Consider the following 21,352-nt stretch of genomic DNA (forward strand, 5'->3'; position numbering starts at 1 on the left):
GAATTCGTGAAGGACAGACACAATGCGCACACCAAGGTTGAGCAGCTAGTGACGAGTATTAAATTGGCCATAACAGCTGCTGAACGCGAACATAAGGCGCTCTTGATGAGAGCTGAATTGGCCGAATAAGCTATGATAGAAGCCGTAGTGCAAGCTAGGTACACCGGCGATGATCATGTGGTAGCGATTCAACTGCCGGTGAATGTTGCCAAGAAGCTGGTGGAGACCGGCAAGATAATAGTCGAGTGCTTGGTGTGCCTGCTGAGAGTCGCTCCTCGCAGGGGTGCCAACCTTCCAGATTTATCTGGATTCTTCCAGATTTTTAAGCGTCGTCCAGACATACAGATTTATGTTTGTCTTATTCAGATTTCAGAAAATTTGTCCAGATTTATCCAGACAATTTGAAAAATAACAAAATGAGATATAAGAATGCATTGTTGATTTTTAAACCAGTTTTTCGAGGTACGATTTTTAGAATAGTTGGAAACACAAACTAGCAAAAAAAATTCGCTTAAAGCGAATAAATTTTGTTGAGTTTTCATCAGCTGAAAATTTCAGCTATCTAAGATGCTGAAGGCTCACAACCTCAAATTCAATCCTCAAGCTTTTTCAAAAAACAAATAGGCAATCCAGACAATTTCAGACATTTTTCGAAATTATTACACACTTCTTGAAAAAACACTTGGCATCCCTGGCTCCTCGAGTTACCAAGCAGATGGAGCAATGCTTCAGGTGCTTAGACCTCGGACATCAGACGAGGAACTGCAAGGGCCCGGACAGGTGCGCAAGAAAGGGGCATGTTGCTAGAGACTGCAAGAAGTAACCAAGGTGCATAATCTTCAAATACCCTGCGTATAAAAAGACGAAGGCAAGTCAAGAATAATTGAGACAACCCAGATCAATCTCAATCATTGCGACATTGCACAGCAACTGTTGGGGTAGTCGACAACAGAAACGAAGAATGATTGTAGAACCGTATCGTGTTCCTCCCGATAACGGTTACTTTATACACAGGTCATGGATAGTGCAAGGATGACGGCAATAGACCTTTCTCGTCAAAAAATTTTATACGCTAGAATGCTTCCTTTTTTATCCCCGATGCGTTACTGTATATTGCCGCGATGATTTGGTACCTCTAACTATTGAAAAAATCAAAAATTGTGCGAGCTGCTCATTTAACCCCATATTCTGAATACCTATCTTGCCTTGTTTCCCCGTATTTTTACACCATTTGGATGAATTTCCTGTGGGGAATACTAAAACGATGCCAGATCTGCATATATATTACTAAATCTGCGGATTTTGCAGTTTCGCTGCAGATTTTTGCAGATTACGAATATTTAGCAGAACAAAGCCTAAGTCAGCTAATTTTACCCAGCCTTCAACGTTTCTGATCATTGAAAATATCAAGACACTACATTTCTATGTCAAATTTATTGAAGATTTTTGCGGAAATCTGCAAACTTTTATATTTTTACTGCAAGCTATTGTTTAAATAGACCTGGCATCACTGATGCTAAAATAATTCATTCATATACCTGTCAAAAACATAGAACACTGCACGAAAGTGTATAACCTAACTATTCTGACAGTTCAGAGAGTTTGTTTACATGGACTTGCAAAACTTTTGATTCCACACTTTCGATGCTCTTTGAAGAAAATCAACTCAAGAAGGATAAGGATTGGTACATTGGGAACCTGGTTCATACACTGACCAATCGACGCTGGATGGAAACTCCGTTGGCATATGCTGAATCACAAGATCAAGCTTTGGTTTATAAAACGATTGATTTCTGGATGAAGGATAAGGATTTGTACACAGTTGTTTGTTCGATCATGGGATAAGTCCCAACAATATGACCCGATTGATAACTCATTTTTTAGATGAAGTTTACCTGAACTTTATAGGTAACAAGTTCAACAATTTTTTATTCGTGTTCAAGTTACATTAAAGCAAAAGTTTCACCGATTATCGCATTGTCGTTGATGTAGCGGGCAGGTGCAAAACAGTGCTCAGTACTGACGATAAGGAGTTTGAAGGATTGATAAGAATGGAGAGGATTGTACATTCCGGAAGAATTTTGGGAAGGTGAAATTATTTGTTATATTCCATCCCGAGTTGACATCATTTTGGCACCGCAATTGTTGTCTTGTTCAAATTGGCAGGGAATAATTAGGCAGCGAATGATAAACTGCATAGTCAAAACGTTTGTTGCTTAGCTAGAGTAGATTTTTATTCACTTTTTCGGAAGGATAAGTCATTAGTATGTTGTGGATATACATGTCGCCGGTGCCGTGTGTTATGGTGGTGCCGCTCGGAAACTGTTAGTCATCAGACCCTCCTTGTCGTACTGGTCATAGATGCGATGATTTCCGCATCGGTGGTGGTTCTGGTCACGACCAGAACTTTGTAATAATCTACCATTGAGAACTGATATTTGTAATAACTTAGCACACTCTACTTAGTGCCAGGATACGTGAAACAGCGGCTAGCTTTCGAAAGTTAATTCCTAGCTTCAATTTCGGTTGACTAAATAATGCAATGAAAATTATACTTCCTGGGATTTAATCTAACGAGAGCAGCTGTTAGTTTTTGGGTAATTTTGCTATCTTATTCTGCGGGATAAATCTGTCTAGATCCGCTACGTTATACCATGGTCACGTTAAAAATATCCTGCTATTTAATCTTGTAGCATTGCTTGTAGCTCTCGGGAAGTCTTCTTCTCGACGTCGCACTTATTATTGTGATCCAACTTGGTGCGAACGGTGTGGTTTCGTCGGAATTGCTCACTCAACAAGATGTAGGTGCAAGGACTCTGCTACTAATGCCTGAGCGACTCGTTGAAACCTTCGCACAGGGTCAAATCGGCCTGTTCTTGTGCACAGGACCGGAACTGCGTGATCTTCCACGAGCATCGTCCTGCCGGAGCGTATTGCTGAACCAAAGCAGTCTGTGCTTCTGTGGCTGCCTCCTTCGAATCGGAACCGCTGAATATTCTGGTTAGGGGAATGTCCGACGGCAAACCGATTGCAGCAACACCACCTGGCGTACCTGATATTTTTGACTTTAATCCAAGTCCCTGGCTGGTGGCTGCGCCATTGACGTAGCAACAGCCGAGCGCGTCGCAGGCTAGACCATCGGTTGACTCGGTTCCGGACGGGATGAAACAGCTGCAACTGGAGCGGACCTAGAATGGGTTGTAATGGTCATCAATTACCAAAGATGGTCAAAATGTGTTGTGACTAACGTTGTGATTTAGCAAAAAAGCAAACCAAATGAAATTGATTGCAACAATTAAACTAAATTCTACCCAAAAATTTGAAGAGGGTCTAACTGCCAAACGTAAACATTGAGAAAAAGTTTTGGTCAAATTCATTATATTTAAAAATTTGATAGTTTTATTTCGTATGATTGCGCATATTGTTTCTACTTGGACACCAAACGCAAGCAAATTCTTTTAAGGCCTGATATTACACCAAAAGGTAGAAAAAATAAGTTAAATCCTGAAACGTGACTTGCGTATAGATGTTTTCTTTTTCTTTTTTCTGTTCATTCTATAGTTCGTCTCACATAGCCTCTCTTTCTGCTTCATATAGTTTAAATAGACTGGCTGCATTTGACGTTCGATTTTTTGCTATTTGCATGTCTCGTCTCAGGTTAAATCTAATTTGATGACCAGACTTTAATAGGGATTTTTCACGAAACCGCATTTTTCAAATTGGCAGACGCGATAACTCAAAAACTTATCAGCTGATTGACTTCATATTTTAATGAGAGTGCATATGTGTAGCCAGTCGATGAGCCACGGAAAACTGAATTAAAAAAATTCTCCACATTATTTTGAAGAAAAGTAAGCGAATTTAACATTAAAATATAAGCTTTTTCAGTTTTTTTTATGCCATTTTCCGAAATTAAAACTTTTTTCTATTTTCTTTTTTGGTTCATCGAAGAACTACAAGTCTAAGCTTTATAAATCTTACTAAATTTTCTGTTTCAATCAATCATTTATCATTTATCAAGAGTTATCATGGACATCTGCTCTTGGAACAAGATCTCCCATGAACATTGACAGGTTTGTAACTATGTACAAAATTTCGTGCATGCGTTCAACCTTAAACATGCTTCGTCTCGAAGTACAGGTTCGCCTCGAACCCAAGCGAACGGTGTAAAAACTCTAGTTCAAGCATCCGTGTACGTACACCGGGTGCGTACACGAGAACCATTCGCACAAGGCAAAAAGAATCCACGCTAGTTTTGATAAGAGTGAGAATGAGAAATGGTGAGGCTGTACAGGCAAACATGTGCATATGTTTTTGTATCAAATACCCTGTTCGGGTAGCACAGGAGCACAGAACTAGGGGCAGACGACGTTAGGAATGTATAACAAATTCGCATCAAATTAGAAAAAATACTTTTAATTTCCATTTTTGCATCAACTATCAACTTGCATTTTGGAGCAAGCCTTTTCCAAATGTTTGGCTAGAAATGGCTCACTTCAACGAATCATGTACAACAAAAGTCGAAATGCCAAATTTAACGGAACATTGTATGATGATGACAAATTACAACTGAGCGAGCTAGTTTACAAGGTGTTAATATTTAGCATCGAACCGAACCAAGTTTCTCATACTATGATCGAATCAACAAAACATTTCAATACCATGTAAACAAACTCTCTGAACTGTCAAATAGGTGAGGTTAAACATTTTCATGCAATGCTCTACAGCGAGAGGTTCACTTTATTTTGTTTACATTGCCAATGAATTTTGTACCGCAACTCACCACTTCATTTGCCGCGTTGCCAAGAACTCAAGAAATAATATACATACCAGTGCTGCCCAAACACACTTTTTGAGTCTCACCATTCTTGCAAAGGTGAAAAAAATATTCAACATTCTTGCATTTTTCAAACTTTAAAAAATCGTTAAAAAATCACGATAGCTCTAAAAAGTCTGATTTTAACGGAAATATTCTTAAAAATGTGTAATCTTTCGATTAAAAATAAAAAAAAGGGGGTTAGGTCGGACGAGAAAGGTCTATTCAAGTGATGGGCGGTTTCCTTATCCAAGAGGTGGTTGATAGTTATGCTCCCCCATGGTAGACACCAGAGCATTACAATCAAATGCTGGACGTGCTAACCGACTCGTTAGTCGAACGAACGCCGGTTGTTATAGAAGATTTTGGAAGCCCTGACGAAGCTGAATGTAAAGCTGTGCGATGAAGGCTCCTTTACCGCATTCCGTAAAGATGGTCGGAGCTCCATCATCAACGTAACATTCTGTAGTTGGTCGCTGGTGGATAACATGAATTCACGACATAATGAGCAGTACACACATAGCGACCACCAGGCGATCCACTACACCATTAGTTGTCGGAACTGTACTGTAAAGCGGAGAGTGAGAACTGGCGAGCGGAATTCGAAAAGTACCTTTTTGTGGAAGTACTTCGTACTGACAGCATCGCTCCAATACTGAAGGCAGAATACCTATTCAGAGAGCAAGATCTGAGGCAGCCAGAGAAGAGTCTAAAGTGACATTCCGGGCAGCCAATCGCTCTTTTTAACGTGAGATAGTGCTAAGCAAGTCTACGCGCTATAAGGAATTGTGCAGAAAAGTAGACCCTTGGAGCAACGCTTACCATGTCGTATTGGCCAAGATCTAGAGTCCAACGATGCCAGCTGAAATGTGCGCTGACAAACTGAAAATTATTGTGTAGGGTCTCTTCCCGAAGCACAACCCTGTCGGCGTAACGAGCAGGTAAAACAGGACAGCGGACACAGCGTAGTGGGTTTCGGATTAAGGTTGGTGAATTGAAAATCACGCGAGCTAACTTTACAGCTATTTAATCGGAGTTAATGTTAAAAAGTGTCACTTAAATTTTTTTTTGAGAAAAACTTTGAGGGGTCGGGTGATGCACCAAGCATTACTATCCACCGGGGGTGGGTGGATGCACAACACAAAGTATAGGAGGTAATTATCGATTTCAACACTCCTCCTCGATGAGAAACCTCCTTACTCAATCCACTTCATTGTTCCAGTCCCAACATCTCGCAGAATCGCTTATGTATCAGCGGTCCCAACGGTTTTGTCATTGTGTCAGCTGCCATCTGATCAGTCGGACAGTATTCCAACATGATCTGTTCATTTGAACACAACTCTTGAATGTACTTTTCCCTCGTGTCGATGTGCTTTGATCTGCGGAAATACAGCCTTGGTTTTCCTCTCGCATAATAGTTGGCCTCTCCTGACACTCACCGAAGTCTGACAACAGATGTCTCAACCAAGTCACCTCCTGGCACGCCTCACTAAGGGCAACATACTCTGCCTCCATAGACGAAAGGGTCACGCTTGATTGGCCACGACTTTCCCACGAAATCGTCGCTCCGCTAAACATGAAGACGAATCCCGATGTTGATCGTCGACTGTCTAGATCACCAGCCCAATCGGCGTCAGAAAACCCCAACAGTTGTTGATTTTTGTTACCACCCAATCGCAAACTGTATGCTGCTGTTCCTTTGAGATATCTCATCACCCTGTTAGCCGCCATCCAGTCTTGTTCCGTTGGAGCAGCAAATTTTCTTCCGAGATTTGCTGCGCTATTTGCAATATCCGGACGAGCCACAACAGATAGATATAATATGCTTCCAACGACACTTCTGTATTTAGAAACATCTTTCAGTAGTTCACTGTTGTCCTCAGCTTTAATGTAGTTCGGGTCCATCGGCGACTTGTTCGGTTTGGCTTCACTCATACTTTGATCCTCGAGCAGCTTGTTGATATAGTTCTGAAGACGAATCGTATACGTATCATTGTCACGGCGAGCTTCCATGCCAAGGAAGTGGCGCACATCCCCAAGACGCGTCAGCTCAAATTCACGACTCAGACCATTCGTAATTTCTTCCAGCTCGGTGACACATGTCGAAGCGATTAGCATGTCGTCGACGTACACAACTAAAAACACTTGAGTAGATCTGGAACCTATTATACACAGACAAGCATCAGCTGATGATTGCTTAAATTGTAGTTTTGTTAAAACCTCGTGCAATTTCTTATGCCAGCAACGTGCTGACTGACGCAGGCCGTAGATGCTCTTCAGCAGCCTGCACACATAGCTTTCTTTGCGTGGCACTTCGTATCCCGGCGGCTGGCGCATGAAGACCTTTTCTTCCAACAAACCGTAAAGATACGCTGTCTTAATGTCCAAATGAGTAACCGTCATTTTTTGCTTAGACGCCACAGCCAACAATGTGCGGAAAGTTGCGTGTCTCGTCACCGGAGCAAACACATCCTCGTAGTCTTCGTCGAATCTCTGCGAAAATCCTTGGGCTACTATTCTTGCTTTGTATTTTGCTACAGTTCCAGTTTCATCGCGCTTTAGTTTGTAGACCCACTTCGATCCTACAACTTTACGACCTTTTGGGAGCGGCACGAACTCCCACGTTTGATTTCGCTTGTGGGATCGCATTTCGTCCTCCATAGCTTCCCGCCATTCAGCAATCTCCAATGCCTCACGAACATTTAATGGTTCATCTGTGGCGCACGCCGCGGTTTCCTCCGCGTAATCGTTAATATAATCTTCCAAATTTTGTGGTGTCTTACCCATTGTCTGTCGTTTCGAGAGACGAACAACTTCCGCCTGAGTGGGCCTCTCGTCTTCGGCCTCGAAGAACTCTGCGTCCGAGTCAGGCGTGTCCCCGCCTTCGATCTTAAGAGGATCTCTCTCCTCCTCAACGACCACTCTACGCTCTCCGCTTGCTTCACTGTTCAATGGTATATCGATCAAGGAAGAACTATCCCCTAATTCAATAAAGCGCGCATCGCGACTGATAGTAATGGAATCATTATCGCAATCAACGAATCTGTAGGCCTTATGGCCCATTGAGTAACCTACAAATCGCAGCTTCTTCGACTTACTATCCAGCTTACTTCTCCTCTGATCGGGTACGTGCACATATGTCTCAGCACCAAACGCACGAAGATGACCCAAATCAGGCTTGCGTCCCCACCATAGTTCCTGGGGAGTCTTTGTAATACTTCTTGAGGGTAAACGATTTTGCAAATACGTTGCGGTGAGAACCGCTTCTCCCCAGTAACGCTTCTCCATGCCTGAGTCGATCAGCACGCAAGTGGCCATTTCCGTGATTGATCGATTTTTACGCTCGGCCACACCATTCTGCTGGGGAGTGTAGAGTGTGGTGTATTGTGGCTTGATTCCTTCTGCACGGTAGAAACTCTTCAGTTCGTTGTTACAAAATTCGCCCCCACCGTCGGAACGAATGACACTGGGTTTACGTTGAAATAGCTTCTTCGTCCATCGAACATAATCTTTGATCATCTGCGTTACCTCCGATTTGTGCTTCAATAAATATGTGACCGTAAAGCGACTATAATCGTCAATTCAATGCATGACGTAACGATTAGCGCTTGGTGTTGCGGTTTTCATCGGACTACACAAATCGGTATGCACGATGTCAAGGATTATTTCTGATTTGCGCTCAACCACATGGGAAAAACGAGGTCTGGCAGATCTGCCCTCCAAACAACATTCACAAACAATGCTCAAGCCACAATCATCTACCTTTATACCCGTTGCAATGTTTTCTTTGATGAGTCGTTCAGCAGCTGCCTAGTCACGGTGACCGAAACGCCGATGCCACTAATGCTGCCAGTTCTCGTGATGCTCACCTGTTGTCGCTTTGTTAGAAGCTTCAGCAATCCGTAGGTAATATAAACCACCATAACGACATCCAGTCGCCGCGATTATTCCTTCTGCATTCGCAATCCGACAGCCTTCGCCATCGAAATTAACTGTGAGATTCTTTTCCGCCAACTTGGCTACTGAGATTAGATTGGAGGATAGCCCCGGGACAAACTTTACACCTTTCACGTCAATTTTTACAATGCTCCCAGAACCGTTCACCCCATTCAGCACTCCACAGCCCTCACCGAGGATCTGCGTCTTTTGCCCGTCAGCGAGCGTGATCAACCCGCCATTGAATTCACTTAATGAATCAAAAAATTCACGGCTGTTCGTCATATGGGCACTTGCCCCACTGTCAATCACCCACGCTGATGGCTGTACACTTTCACTGCCTGCTACACTTCTCAAGTCGCCCTGAGCGGTTTTTGCTTTTGGATTTTCCTTTTCAGTTCCACGTTCTGCCTTCTGCGAGGCTTTAAACTTTCGGCAATCGCGTCGCAAATGACCGGAGCGCTTGCAGAAATGACACACGCGAGTTTCTTTTTGCTTGCTGTCCACCAATCGCATCGCCTTTTCGACTTTTGAACCAGCGCCCTCTCGCTCCAAACGACGAAGAAATTCATCCATCAGTTTCGATTTGACGATGTCCAGGGAAATATCATCGTCTTCGCGGCTATCCAGAGCCGAAATAATGCTATCAAACGAAGGGAGAAGGCTTCTCAAAAGCATGCACACCTTCGTGTCTTTATCTAACTCGGTACCGGCGGCATCCAGACGGTCAAACAGCTCATCGATCTCATGTAAATGATCTTCTAGATTCCCGCGCTCGGGCATGTTCACCGAGCATAACTTTTTCAATAATGAAAATCTTACCGATCGTGTCTGTCGTCTTCTGACGGTAAGATTTCAAAGCACTAAACACACTGTGAGCAATTTTTCACTAGCGATAATTGGCTGTCTTCCAACAACAGCACCAACGTTGCTTTAGCCTTCCGATCGGCATTCCGCCACCCATCGACCCGATCTTCCTCGTCAGAGACGGGTTCGCTCACTACTGTCCACAGATCCTCTCGTTGCACCAGCATTTCTACGCAAACTTTCCAGGTTTGCCGATTTGTCCCACTCAGCTTAGGAATAGCAAATCTGGCGTCAACCATCTTGGCAAAACAATACCGCTATCGTGCACAAGCAAAACTCTCCAAGAGAAAACTTTTCACAGCTAGCGTGCTTGCTCCTCCATCAACAGCGCACTAATACAAACAAAAACGTTCTCGAACCTTCGCGTTATTGCGTTATTTTCACCGATTCCACAGAATTCCGAACGCTTCCTGGGCCCATAACTTGTCGGCGTAACGAGCAGGTAAAACAGGACAGCGGACACAGCATAGTGGGTTTCGGATTAAGGTTGGTGAATTGAAAATCACGTGAGCTAACTTTACAGCTATTTAATCGGAGTTAATGTTAAACGTGTTGACGCGGTAAAAAGTGTCATTTAGATTTTTTTTGAGAAAAACTTCGAGGGGTCGGGTGATGCACCAAGCATTACTATCCACCGGGGGTGGGTGGATGCACAACACAAAGTATAGGAGGTAATTAGCGATTTCAACAGACCCAACCGCAATCTACACCGTACGTTGATGTAGACGATGGAAATGCTAGTGACAATCGGGTCTACAACAACGAGCTCCTTACAGTGAAAGCGAAGAAAGCTTCCGGTCCAGACATTATCCCCAGTGTGGCTCTGAAGACCGCGACCGCATTTCCGGACACGTTCAGAATAGTGTTATAGAAAGACCTGGACGAAGATTACTTCCCGGATAGATGGAAGATGGTGTTCCTGCCAAAACCAGGGAAACCACTAGGAGATCCAGCTCGTGTCATCCTATATGACTGTTGGATACTCTTGGTAAGCTTCTGGACAGGGTCATGCTCAACGGGCTGGCGAACTACGCTGAAAGTGAGAACGGACTATCGCAGAGGCAGTTCGGATTCCGGAAAGGGATTTCGAAGGTGGATGCCTTAAGCACCGTCATCGCGATCGTGGAGAAAGCAGCGAAGCAACAGAGAAGGGGTAATCGCTACTACGCCGTGGTAACGATTGACGTGAAGAACGCGTTTAACAACACCAGGTGGAAGGTTATCGCCTTAGCACTGCCCAGAAATACAGTTTTTTTTTTCCAATGTAGCTCTATAACGAATGGATTGTTTCCAATATTTTCCATAAATTTGTTAGCTACCACCGATAACGGAAGTTCAAGCTCGTATTCGAACAATGGGTGAATATCCGGCAGTTCCCGGGAAACTCCAAATGAAGTGAGCGTCTAAAACACAATATGCAAGTTTTCGTTACTGACGCAGCGATTGATACCATTTACTTGGACCGCAACTGTCAGACCAAGGTGCTTAGAGTTCTAAGGAGATTCGTCTTTGGCAGTAACTAGGTGAGAAGTGAGGTAGCGTGCAGCAGACTGCGGGGAAGAAAAATGACAGCGAACAACTTTGTTTACGCACTGAAACCCAAGCAAACATATGGAGAGACTAGTAGGGGAGAACGGGGCTAGTTGGCGGTGTTTTCAGTTTTCAATTTCTACTGCTTTGATGTAGGTAGATCTTGCAAAATAGAACACGCGGAATGGAAGAGCAGACTGTTGGGAACATCTCTGATTGTTTTTAAAAGTGTTTGATGTATTGTCTCCACTTTTAGAGATAAAAATATGTGACGCGGAAAACCCGCCAACTTACCCCGGCCCCGGGGTGAGTTGGCGGTATGTGATGATACGCCAAAAACTAAGCAATCAAATGGAAATTCAATTACTTCAAGGGTCCTTTTGGAACGTGCTGAATGTCTTTTCGAAAAAACTGTATATTAACCGACATTTGCTATTATATTTCAGTTTCAATACCCCGGCATTTTGACTTTGACGCATACCCTCTATTCTAAAGCAAATTTTCAAAATTCTTCATTCAATTGACCAGAATAAATGTCTCCTACATTGGCGAGATACACAAGAAAAAGATTTTCTTACTTTGGAGTGAATTCCAGAAATAAATTTTTTTGATGACATTTTTGCACTGTAACTAGTACCGCCAACTTGCCCCGCGTGCAGCACCGCCAACTTACCCCAACCGCATATTTTATTAAAAACTATTTAAAAAATAACTTTTGTTTGTGGATAGTTGTAATATTTATACGGATACTGAAAGCACTTTTCACGCGCTATCGAAAAATACAATCATTCAGAAAATAGTTTGAAAATCACGCTAAATAACGCAAAGTATTTAAAATTTAGAAAATTTACTTGGTATGCTCGAAAACACAATATCACCCACAACCAAACAAATTGTTTTGCAACAAAACCACATTGGATAACGGGTTTCACATAACATGAGGTACACAAGAAGAGAAAGCGCTATATGTCTAATACAAACAGAGAAAGAGGGATTCCGCCAACTTAGCCCAACCGCCAACTAGCCCCGGGCTCCCCTAAACAATGTTGTTAGCTGTCGTTTCTAAAACCAACATGGCTGATCGGCGTTTTTGAGGATCGTATCACCTACAGACACTTTATACACAGACTAGCGAAGTGTCAAAAATTGCAGCCAAACGGACTGTCAAAAAGTGCAGCCACATGACACAAATACTACATCACAAGCTGGTGGAAAATAATAAACAAAGACGGCAAAAATAAATGGGATTGTTTTCAACCAGGCAACATCATTGGTGTTCGTGAGACCGGTCGCAAAGAACTCAATGAGGGTTTTGAGAGGGGAAGTGCAAGAGGGAGCCCATGCAAAGCTTATAGGAGCTTCCGTGATGCCAGTTTACATCCATGGTTGCTAGTTTTACTGTTTTTCTCTCCGCTAGTCTGTTATATAAAGTGTCTGTAGTATCACCTGAGAATAAAAACTCCTTGTGTCAGACCACGAGTGTATCGATTTGAAGGTTTATATTGATTTTTGAATTCCAAATTCATAAACAGGAGCTTTCCAATTATTAGTGTGATAATAGAAAATAAAAGGAGCTTGCGCTTTTGCTTTCAAGGTAGTAGCTACTTTATTTATTCGTTTCATTTTCCTATTCTATCGATAAATATTTACAATATTATTAGAAACAACAAATCTATCCTCACAACTGATTCTCCTAACTTCCGGGGTTGAGAATACTTCTGAACGCTTACATGCTATTTCATTAGTGCTGCATTCAGTTGGTTAAACACTGCTGTTTATCGCTTTATATACATTTGTACTAATCCAAACACAATGAATTTAAAATTGTGAAGTTACATACAGTTATAGAACACTTTCTTTTTATTCGTTTTATTTTTTCCTTTTGTGACCTATATATTTGATTGTAATTTATTCAGTTTGTGAGCTGGTGCTATTTTCGTTTCCTTATTCATGACTATTTATTAGAGAATACAGTTTGCGACAATGTTGATGTAAAACCATCCAATTTATACTGGAGCTAAATACAATACACACGAGTCAGGAACACCATCAACAGCTTACAGCACGGAGCGTGTATACATAAATCTCATCTACATACAAAAATAGGCTTCAGTCTTAGAGGCAATGATCGTAACATTCGCTGGTATCAATAATCGTTTTATTTTGTTGTGATTCTGATTAAAGACTCTGAATCTTTGGTATAAAGATCCGACAACTCTATTTTTTGTTTATCATTTATCGGTATGTGTCATTCCAATCGAGCACGAGAACTGTCAATTCAAGGATATGAATATGGTTTTCTTCGTATTGAATGATTTTGACAATTTTCGTGCTCGAATGGAAAGGCACTGCTAGATAAATGGTAAACATATGATTGAAATGGCCAGTCTTTATTCAGAGGATCGACGTCGTTAATTCTGATGGAAGAAAAGTCTGAGGAAGTTAAGGGTTGGTACTCTAGATAAATAAATAAACATGAACTGTAGAGTTCATTGCAAAGAAAGATTCTAACTACATTTAAAACATCTTTCAAACTAAAAATAACAAAACACACGATTTACAGGAGTTTTATAACTCATTTCGGTGGTTCTTAGTTCTGTCGCACTGGATGCATCTGGTAGCCTTGGTGGTTCTGTAGCTGCGGGGGTGGCGGTGGTAGGTTGGTATTTTGTATACTTGTTGCGTTTCTCATGGATTGCTGTTGTTGTTGCTGTTGGTGTTGTTGTTGTTGTTGCTGCTGCTGCTGCTGCTGTTGCTGTTGCTGAGATGAAGAAGAAGACATTTTCCGTTCCGCCATCTGAACTTGGTTCATTCCGGCGGGCCCGTGCCCGTAGTTCGGTAGAACTAGACCTCCGTTATAGGTGCTGCTACTATTGCTGGCGTTGCGGGTTGGCGGAGTGATGGCAGGACCCGACCCGTGGTAGGAACCATAGGAACTGTCGTCGGACTGGGCTGACTGAACCCGCCGCTGACCGTACATGGATTCCGGGCGGACAGCGCGGGCAAATTTGGAAGACATGGAATCATCGCGACTGCAATCAAAGAAGAGAACTGTTAGTAGTTATTATTAATTTTGGTGTCTACTTGGTTGTTGGATTACGGACGGTGTTCAAACGAAGAGGGTTTTGAACATCGTTCTCGTTTTCTTAAATAGACGAAAGGAAGGTAACGTACCTGTTTTCTCGGGGATCCCGATCAAATTTGAGGGCATCTGTTGAACAGTTTGGATTGTTGCGAGTTCCGTAGATGGGTTGATAGCTTTGGGGATCCACGTTCTGGGGATGTGGAGGCATTTGTTGGGGAATGCGGTCGGCTGGTCCTGGTTGTCGCATTGAGCTCCGAATTCCGTAGATGCTTTCGGATCTCTGCTGCAGTTGATTTTGGACATTTTGATTCTGCAGGTGGGAGCTCTGGGGTTGAGTAACTCTCAGCGGGTACAGACTCTGAGCGGGAACTAGAGGTCCTGGTCGAATACTCAGATCACGATTGAGGGCAGTGTTGCTCTTAGTGTACACGGATTGGGATCGGTTCAAGTTGGCACGGGTTAGCGGTGGCGATTTGCAGTACATGGACTTGGTTCCACCGTAGATCGATTCCACACGATCCGTTTTCGACGTTGGTTCGGCAGTGTAGATGCTTTGGCAGTACCGCTGCTGGCTGACCAGCGTTCCAGTCGGGGGCCGGTATGTGTGGTACTTGCCCGCCTGCTGTGGTTTATCGATATCCATATCGTAGTTGATGTCTTCGTCCGAATTGATGCTGGAATCACCTTCGTCCTTGGATTTTTTCACCGTTTTCCGTGTGCTGAAGATGAATTCGTGCAGCAGACCCGAAACCATGCCACCAGCCAGCGGTCCTACCCAGTACACCCAATGATTGTCCCATTTGTTCAGCACGAACGATGGTCCCAGAGAGCGGGCGGGGTTCAGATAGGGCATCTGCAAAGAAGAAACCGGCATAGTGTTTTTGTTAGTTATTTATCTTGATTTTTCGCTCGTAGAAAGAATATATATGACACAGTCGAATGAGATTCAAAATCTACTTCAATATTTGACCTGCATTTTTATGTTTGTGACGTGCATTATGTCCCATTTCGTACCCCGGAGGGAAAACCTGCAAACATTGCGTGGTACGAATCAAGGATGCGGCAAGCACAAGAAGAAGGTAGCAATCGGACTCATAGAACTGGGACAAACTGTAGGGGTGCATATATGTTGGCTAGTTAGTGCATGAGCATAGCGAATGTTTGGACAATAAGAAGGAGAAAACGATAAGCATCGGGAACAATGTGGAATTCTACCTGCAAATTTCTTCGCCTAGGGTTGGTTTTAAATCGGGAAAGGATATCCTTTCCCGTCCTTTTCAATCTTGTAATTTGTTTTTTTTTCCTGCGTCGATTCTAAGAATATCCTATTGCAGTATGCACCCTCAAATAACATGGTATCGAATATGGTGAAACGGTGCTGGTTAAGATTTTCGATTGGTGGATCTAATTTGGTAATTTATAACTGGGTTTTTCTATCGGGAAAATATGCGGGATGCGATTGTCGTCGAATAGTGTTAGTTTAGGGCTGGAAACCACTCTAAGACATGAAATAGATCTACCTTAATTTTATTTGCCTGTTTGATAGTTTTAACGAAATTTTTCACATTTCTTGTTTTTACAACCGAATGGGGTTTATCCGGAACACAAGTTTATGAGAAAAGTAATGTGAATCACGATCTCAATTAAACTCTAGTTGTTTTTATGTCGAAAGAATCTAAATAATGAAAAAAATAAACAGTTTATTTTTATATTCTATTCACATAACGACTTTCCGTGTAAAACTTGCTGATCTTTATCTTTTTATTTTTGTAGACTTAATGATATAGAACGAATTCTGAGCAGTAATATGTATAAATTGGGATATTAGAACAGGTTTCGAAGACGGAGTACAATTTTGGGTTGAGTTGCTGGCCAAAAACTTCCGGCTCATCAATTTACTTCTGCATTGAGCGAATGGCCAATAGAAGGTTACCCACCATACTGGATCAACGCCAGCTGCTGGACAGCCGGCAACACGCCTTCCGGAAAGAGAAGGATACCAGATCGTACTTGGTATCTCTGGGGAAACCCTTGACCAGGCCAAAAGGGATGGCCTACACATCGACATTGCCGCCCTTGATATTGACAAGGAGCAACACCGTCTGGCGAGAGAGCATACTTCGGCAGCTTGACCGCTGGGAAATCCGAGGAAACCTAGGCCTCTACATACAGCGCTTCTTACAAAAATGCCAATTCCGGGACGGAGTCGGCGGCAGCAATCCGGAACTTACACTAAGGAAAATGGAATACCCCAGGGGTCCGTCCTGGCGGTCACCCTTTTCATCACCAACATACCCTTCCATAGGTATATTCATCTTCGGCTACGCCGACGACCAGAGTTTAAAATCGAAACTCTTTTTTGACGACTGAAAATGAACCTGTTACGACTCGCGGTGAATAGAAAAAAAGATGGGTGGGTAATGTCTGCGACATAACCGGAGAGATGTAGAATACATAAGGAACACGTTCTTCAAATATGTTGATATTCATTGGAATTTTCGGACAAAAGGTGATTTGGGCGAGGAATATTTCAAATTATTCTTTACAAAAATGATGGTAGTCCTGAAAAGGACCGTTTTTGTTGGCGTTGTTGGCCTTGGTGGGGGAGATGCGCTGGCTTCGATTCTCGTTGGATGCTTCTAACTTCTTACTATTTCCGGGCTTAGCTGTTGTCCAGGAGGCGATTCTGACATGATTGGTGTAGGTGTAGGTCGTCAACCGGTTATAATTTTTCAAGCGTTGTTTACATTTGAAATTAAACCACTGGATCAATTAAAGAAAGTATTGGTCTGTGATATGAAAAGTACGAAATATATCGTCGGGTTTCTGCATTGCCGTTTTTGACAAATACAAGATCAATGCATGTGCCTGCAAGTGTAGTTGCTTGTGATGGATCAGAGATCAAACGAAGCTTGAGACATTCATTCATAAAATGCACAAATTTCAAATTCTCTTGTTTTGAAACATCTATGTTGAAGTCGCCTGAAACGACCATTGGAACATTCTGATTTCTAGATTAAATATTCTACATTAAAAGATGGGTGGGTAATGTCTGCGACATAACCGGAGTGTCGTAACTACACTTGTGACGTTAATCCAAATCTAATGATATGCAACGAAATTACGTTTGCATGTGACATTTTCAAATGATTCGTTATAATTATGGTTAAAAATTCTAATTGGGAATTCTTTTCCATCACCAACTATTTTTCTTTTTTTCGAATCTACAGCATTCTTTGAAAATATTGTTGAAATGTTATTGATGAAAAACTGAAAATGCGTTTGGCAACACTGCTCACTAAATGGATGGTGGGAAGACGCACATTCGTTTTGATTATGCTAGTATTAGTAGCAGAAAAGAATGAAAAGACAAATGGCCCGAAAACGAGCAAGCGAGAGAGCGATAGTAGTCGAATACGAACTACTATCGCTCTTCTAAACTAAAAAAAAAGATGGGTGGGTAATGTCTGTGACATAACCGGAGCATCGTGACTTCACTTCGAGATGTTAATTTAAATCTAATGATTTATGCAGTTAATCAAAGGAGGCTGCCAAAAAGTTCGAATAAAAGCAAGCGACTAGTGTACTTTGCACGTTCTATATTTTATCAACACTAGAGAGAATCGATAAAATAATTCAAAGTGTAATAGCAACATGCAATTGTGGCAACACTGGCCATAGGATGGTGGGTGAACACGCACATTCGTTTTAGTTATGATGTATTAGCAGCAGAAAGGAATGGAAAAGCAGTGCGCGAAAACGAGCGAGAGGATAATTTAAATTCTCTTTCTATCCACATATCGTATTTCTAACCTACTTGCTGAAAATTGTTATACACCATAAAATGTAAATTTCAGTTTAACTCTTATTAGAACACAATTAATTGGTCCTGTAAAGAAACGTTTATTGTTTTATTGCGGGAGCATAATTCAGACGCACTCCCCGCGGACACGGTGAGCTAGAAAGCACTATTTTGCATTCTCGAACAAACCGACCAAGTAGGCATCGTTGTCTTCTCGGGGCATCATTACGACTGAGCTTTGTAAGCGTAGCTCAACTTTGCAGTCCTGCACAATCTCACGACCCAGACGCTGGAACGATAGCCTACTCTGTTGCCCTTTAGTTGGGGCGAAATTCTTGCAGGGCGACAGTTCCGATGAGTCACCAGTAGCTGGGGCACTTTTTCCGTCCGTCGCTATTGCCAACTGCTTTCCTTCGCTGGACTGGCTGCTTGCTAGTGCTTGAACGAATACGAATGATGAGAAAAACCGAACGACCAATATTCATATATGAACACACGAGAAAGCACTACCATCGCTCGTTTTTGTGCCATTCCTGCGCCTTTCCTTTCCGTTCGGCTACCAATACTAGCATAACCAAAACGAATATTCTGTCTTTCCATCGCCTTCAATCTAGTGGCCAGTGCTAGCAAACTTGCATGTTCAGTTTTTCAATAACAACATTCAAACAATATTTTCAAAGAATGTTGCAGATTTGAAAAGAAGGAAGGAAAAGATTTTCACAAATTTAAATTCTTTCGTGTTATTTGTTAGCGCTGATAAAGGCTATTTAGTTTGCTACTAGCAAGGAGCTGCACAAACAAATCGATTTATGCAGTTAATCAACGGAGGCTGCCAAGTTCGAATAAAAGCATGCGACTAGTGTACTTTGCACGTTCTACATTTTATCAATACTAGAGAGGATCAATAAAATAATTCAAATTGTAATAGCGACATGCAATTGTGGCAACACTGGTCATGAGATGGTGGGTGAACACGCACATTCGTTTTAGTTATGATGGTAGTAGCAGCAGAAAGGAATGGAAAAGCAGTGCACGAAAACGAGCGAGAGAGGATAATTTAAATTCTCTTTCTTTCTTTCCACACATCGTATTTCTAACCTACTTGCTGAAAATTGTTATACACCATAAAATGTAAATTTCAGTTTAACTCTTATTAGAACACAATTAATTGGTCCTGTAAAGAACCGTTTATTGTTTTATTGCGGGAGCATAATTCAGACGCACTCCCCGCGGACACGGTGAGCTAGAAAGCACTATTTTGCATTCTCGAACAAACCGACCAAGTAGGCATCGTTGTCTTCTCGGGGCATCATTACGACTGAGCTTTGTAAGCGTAGCTCGACTTTGCAGTCCTGCACAATCTCACGACCCAGACGCTGGAACGATAGCCTACTCTGTTGCCCTTTAGTTGGGGCGAAATTCTTGCAGGGCGACAGTTCCGATGAGTCACCAGTAGCTGGGGCACTTTTTCCGTCCGTCGCTATTGCCAACTGCTTTCCTTCGCTGGACTGGCTGCTTGCTAGTGCTTGAACGAATACGAATGATGAGAAAAACCGAACGACCAATATTCATATATGAACACACGAGAAAGCACTACTATCGCTCGTTTTTGTGCCATTCCTGCGCCTTTCCTTTCCGTTCGGCTACCAATACTAGCATAACCAAAACGAATATTCTGTCTTTCCATCGCCTTCAATCTAGTGGCCAGTGCTAGCAAACTTGCATGTTCAGTTTTTCAATAGCAACATTCAAACAATATTTTCAAAGAATGTTGCAGATTTGAAAAGAAGGAAGGAAAAGATTTTCACAAATTTAAATTCTTTCGTGTTATTTGTTAGCGCTGATAAAGGCTATTTAGTTTGCTACTAGCAAGGAGCTGCACAAACAAATCGATTTATGCAGTTAATCAACGGAGGCTGCCAAAAAGTTCGAATAAAAGCATGCGACTAGTGTACTTTGCACGTTCTATATTTTATCAACACTAGAGAGAATCGATAAAATAATTCAAAGTGTAATAGCAACATGCAATTGTGGCAACACTGGCCATAGGATGGTGGGTGAACACGCACATTCGTTTTAGTTATGATGGTAGTAGCAGCAGAAAGGAATAGAAAAGCAGTGCACGAAAACGAGCGAGAGAGGATAATTTAAATTCTCTTTCTTTCTTTCCACACATCGTATTGCTTATATTGCTTTCTGAAAATTATTTGTTATGCACCATAAAATGTAAATTTCAGTTTAACTCTTATTAGAACACAATTAATTGGTCCTGTAAAGAACCGTTTATTGTTTTATTGCGGGAGCATAATTCAGACGCACTCCCCGCGGACACGGTGAGCTAGAAAGCACTATTTTGCATTCTCGAACAAACCGACCAAGCAGGCATCGTTGTCTTCTCGGGGCATCATTACGACTGAGCTTTGTAAGCGTAGCTCGACTTTGCAGTCCTGCACAATCTCACGACCCAGACGCTGGAACGATAGCCTACTCTGTTGCCCTTTAGTTGGGGCGAAATTCTTGCAGGGCGACAGTTCCAATGAGTCACCAGTAGCTGGGGCACTTTTTCCGTCCGTCGCTATTGCCAACTGCTTTCCTTCGCTGGACTGGCTGCTTGCTAGTGCTTGAACGAATATGAATGATGAGAAAAACCGACCGACAGAATCGCGCTAATATGCACTACTATCGCTTTCTCGCTCGTTCTCGTGCCGTGCATGAGCCTTTCCTTTCCGTCCGGCTTCTAATGGCCTAACCAAAGGAATATGCCGTCTTTCCCCCACCAAGTGCTCTCGTCAAGCAACCCAATGCGAATAACCATACGAACAAACATGTAGTGGACCTATATATAAACTTTTCATTATTTTATTGTTCGGTTGGTCTACCATAACGACGGCTCTGTGCGGGATGGGCTGAAAATTTTCACTTTTCCGAGTCGTTTTCGAAAGATTTTTCAAAACACATTTTTTTTGTTATTAGTACATGTTATACATACTTCAAATTTTAATACAGCATAGAGGAACATATTTGCAACAAATTGGCCTAAAAATCAAATCATTCTGTTAAGTATGATAAAAGTTATTAACGTTCAAAATCTGACGCGGCACCGCAGCCGATATTTTGAAACGGGACCCCTATATTGAAACCTTAAATGTATTCTACATTAAAATATTCATTCAACTATCCATCTTATTCATTCAGTTGAATATCGTTCAATATATTCGTTACACTAATTATCTAGGAAAATGTTTTCAAATGCTGATAAAGCATATGAAACAACAATCATCTTCGCTTGCATTGTGCCAGGGCCTACTTTTATGCA

The 21,352-nt window shown here is 42.1% G+C and overlaps 2 protein-coding genes across 2 annotated transcripts; both read right to left on the reverse strand.

Moving 5' to 3' along the window:
• Positions 1-2,208: 2,208 nt before the first annotated feature.
• On the reverse strand, positions 2,209-3,563 carry LOC131684264 (coiled-coil-helix-coiled-coil-helix domain-containing protein 2-like). Its single transcript, XM_058966974.1, has 2 exons — positions 3,249-3,563; positions 2,209-3,188 (listed from the first exon to the last, which is right to left on the reverse strand). The coding sequence occupies exons 1-2, from the start codon at positions 3,375-3,377 to the stop codon at positions 2,823-2,825; spliced, it is 495 nt and encodes a 164-aa protein (XP_058822957.1). The 5' UTR covers positions 3,378-3,563; the 3' UTR covers positions 2,209-2,822.
• Positions 3,564-13,637: 10,074 nt separating this feature from the next.
• On the reverse strand, positions 13,638-15,150 carry LOC131678876 (neurogenic protein big brain-like). Its single transcript, XM_058959292.1, has 2 exons — positions 14,324-15,150; positions 13,638-14,181 (listed from the first exon to the last, which is right to left on the reverse strand). Exons 1-2 carry the CDS (start codon positions 15,106-15,108, stop codon positions 13,740-13,742), a joined length of 1,227 nt encoding a protein of 408 aa, XP_058815275.1. The 5' UTR covers positions 15,109-15,150; the 3' UTR covers positions 13,638-13,739.
• Between the last annotated feature and the right edge of the window lie 6,202 nt (positions 15,151-21,352).

This window comes from Topomyia yanbarensis, chromosome 2, assembly GCF_030247195.1.
Source record: "Topomyia yanbarensis strain Yona2022 chromosome 2, ASM3024719v1, whole genome shotgun sequence".
Classification (NCBI taxonomy): Eukaryota; Metazoa; Arthropoda; class Insecta; order Diptera; family Culicidae; genus Topomyia; species Topomyia yanbarensis.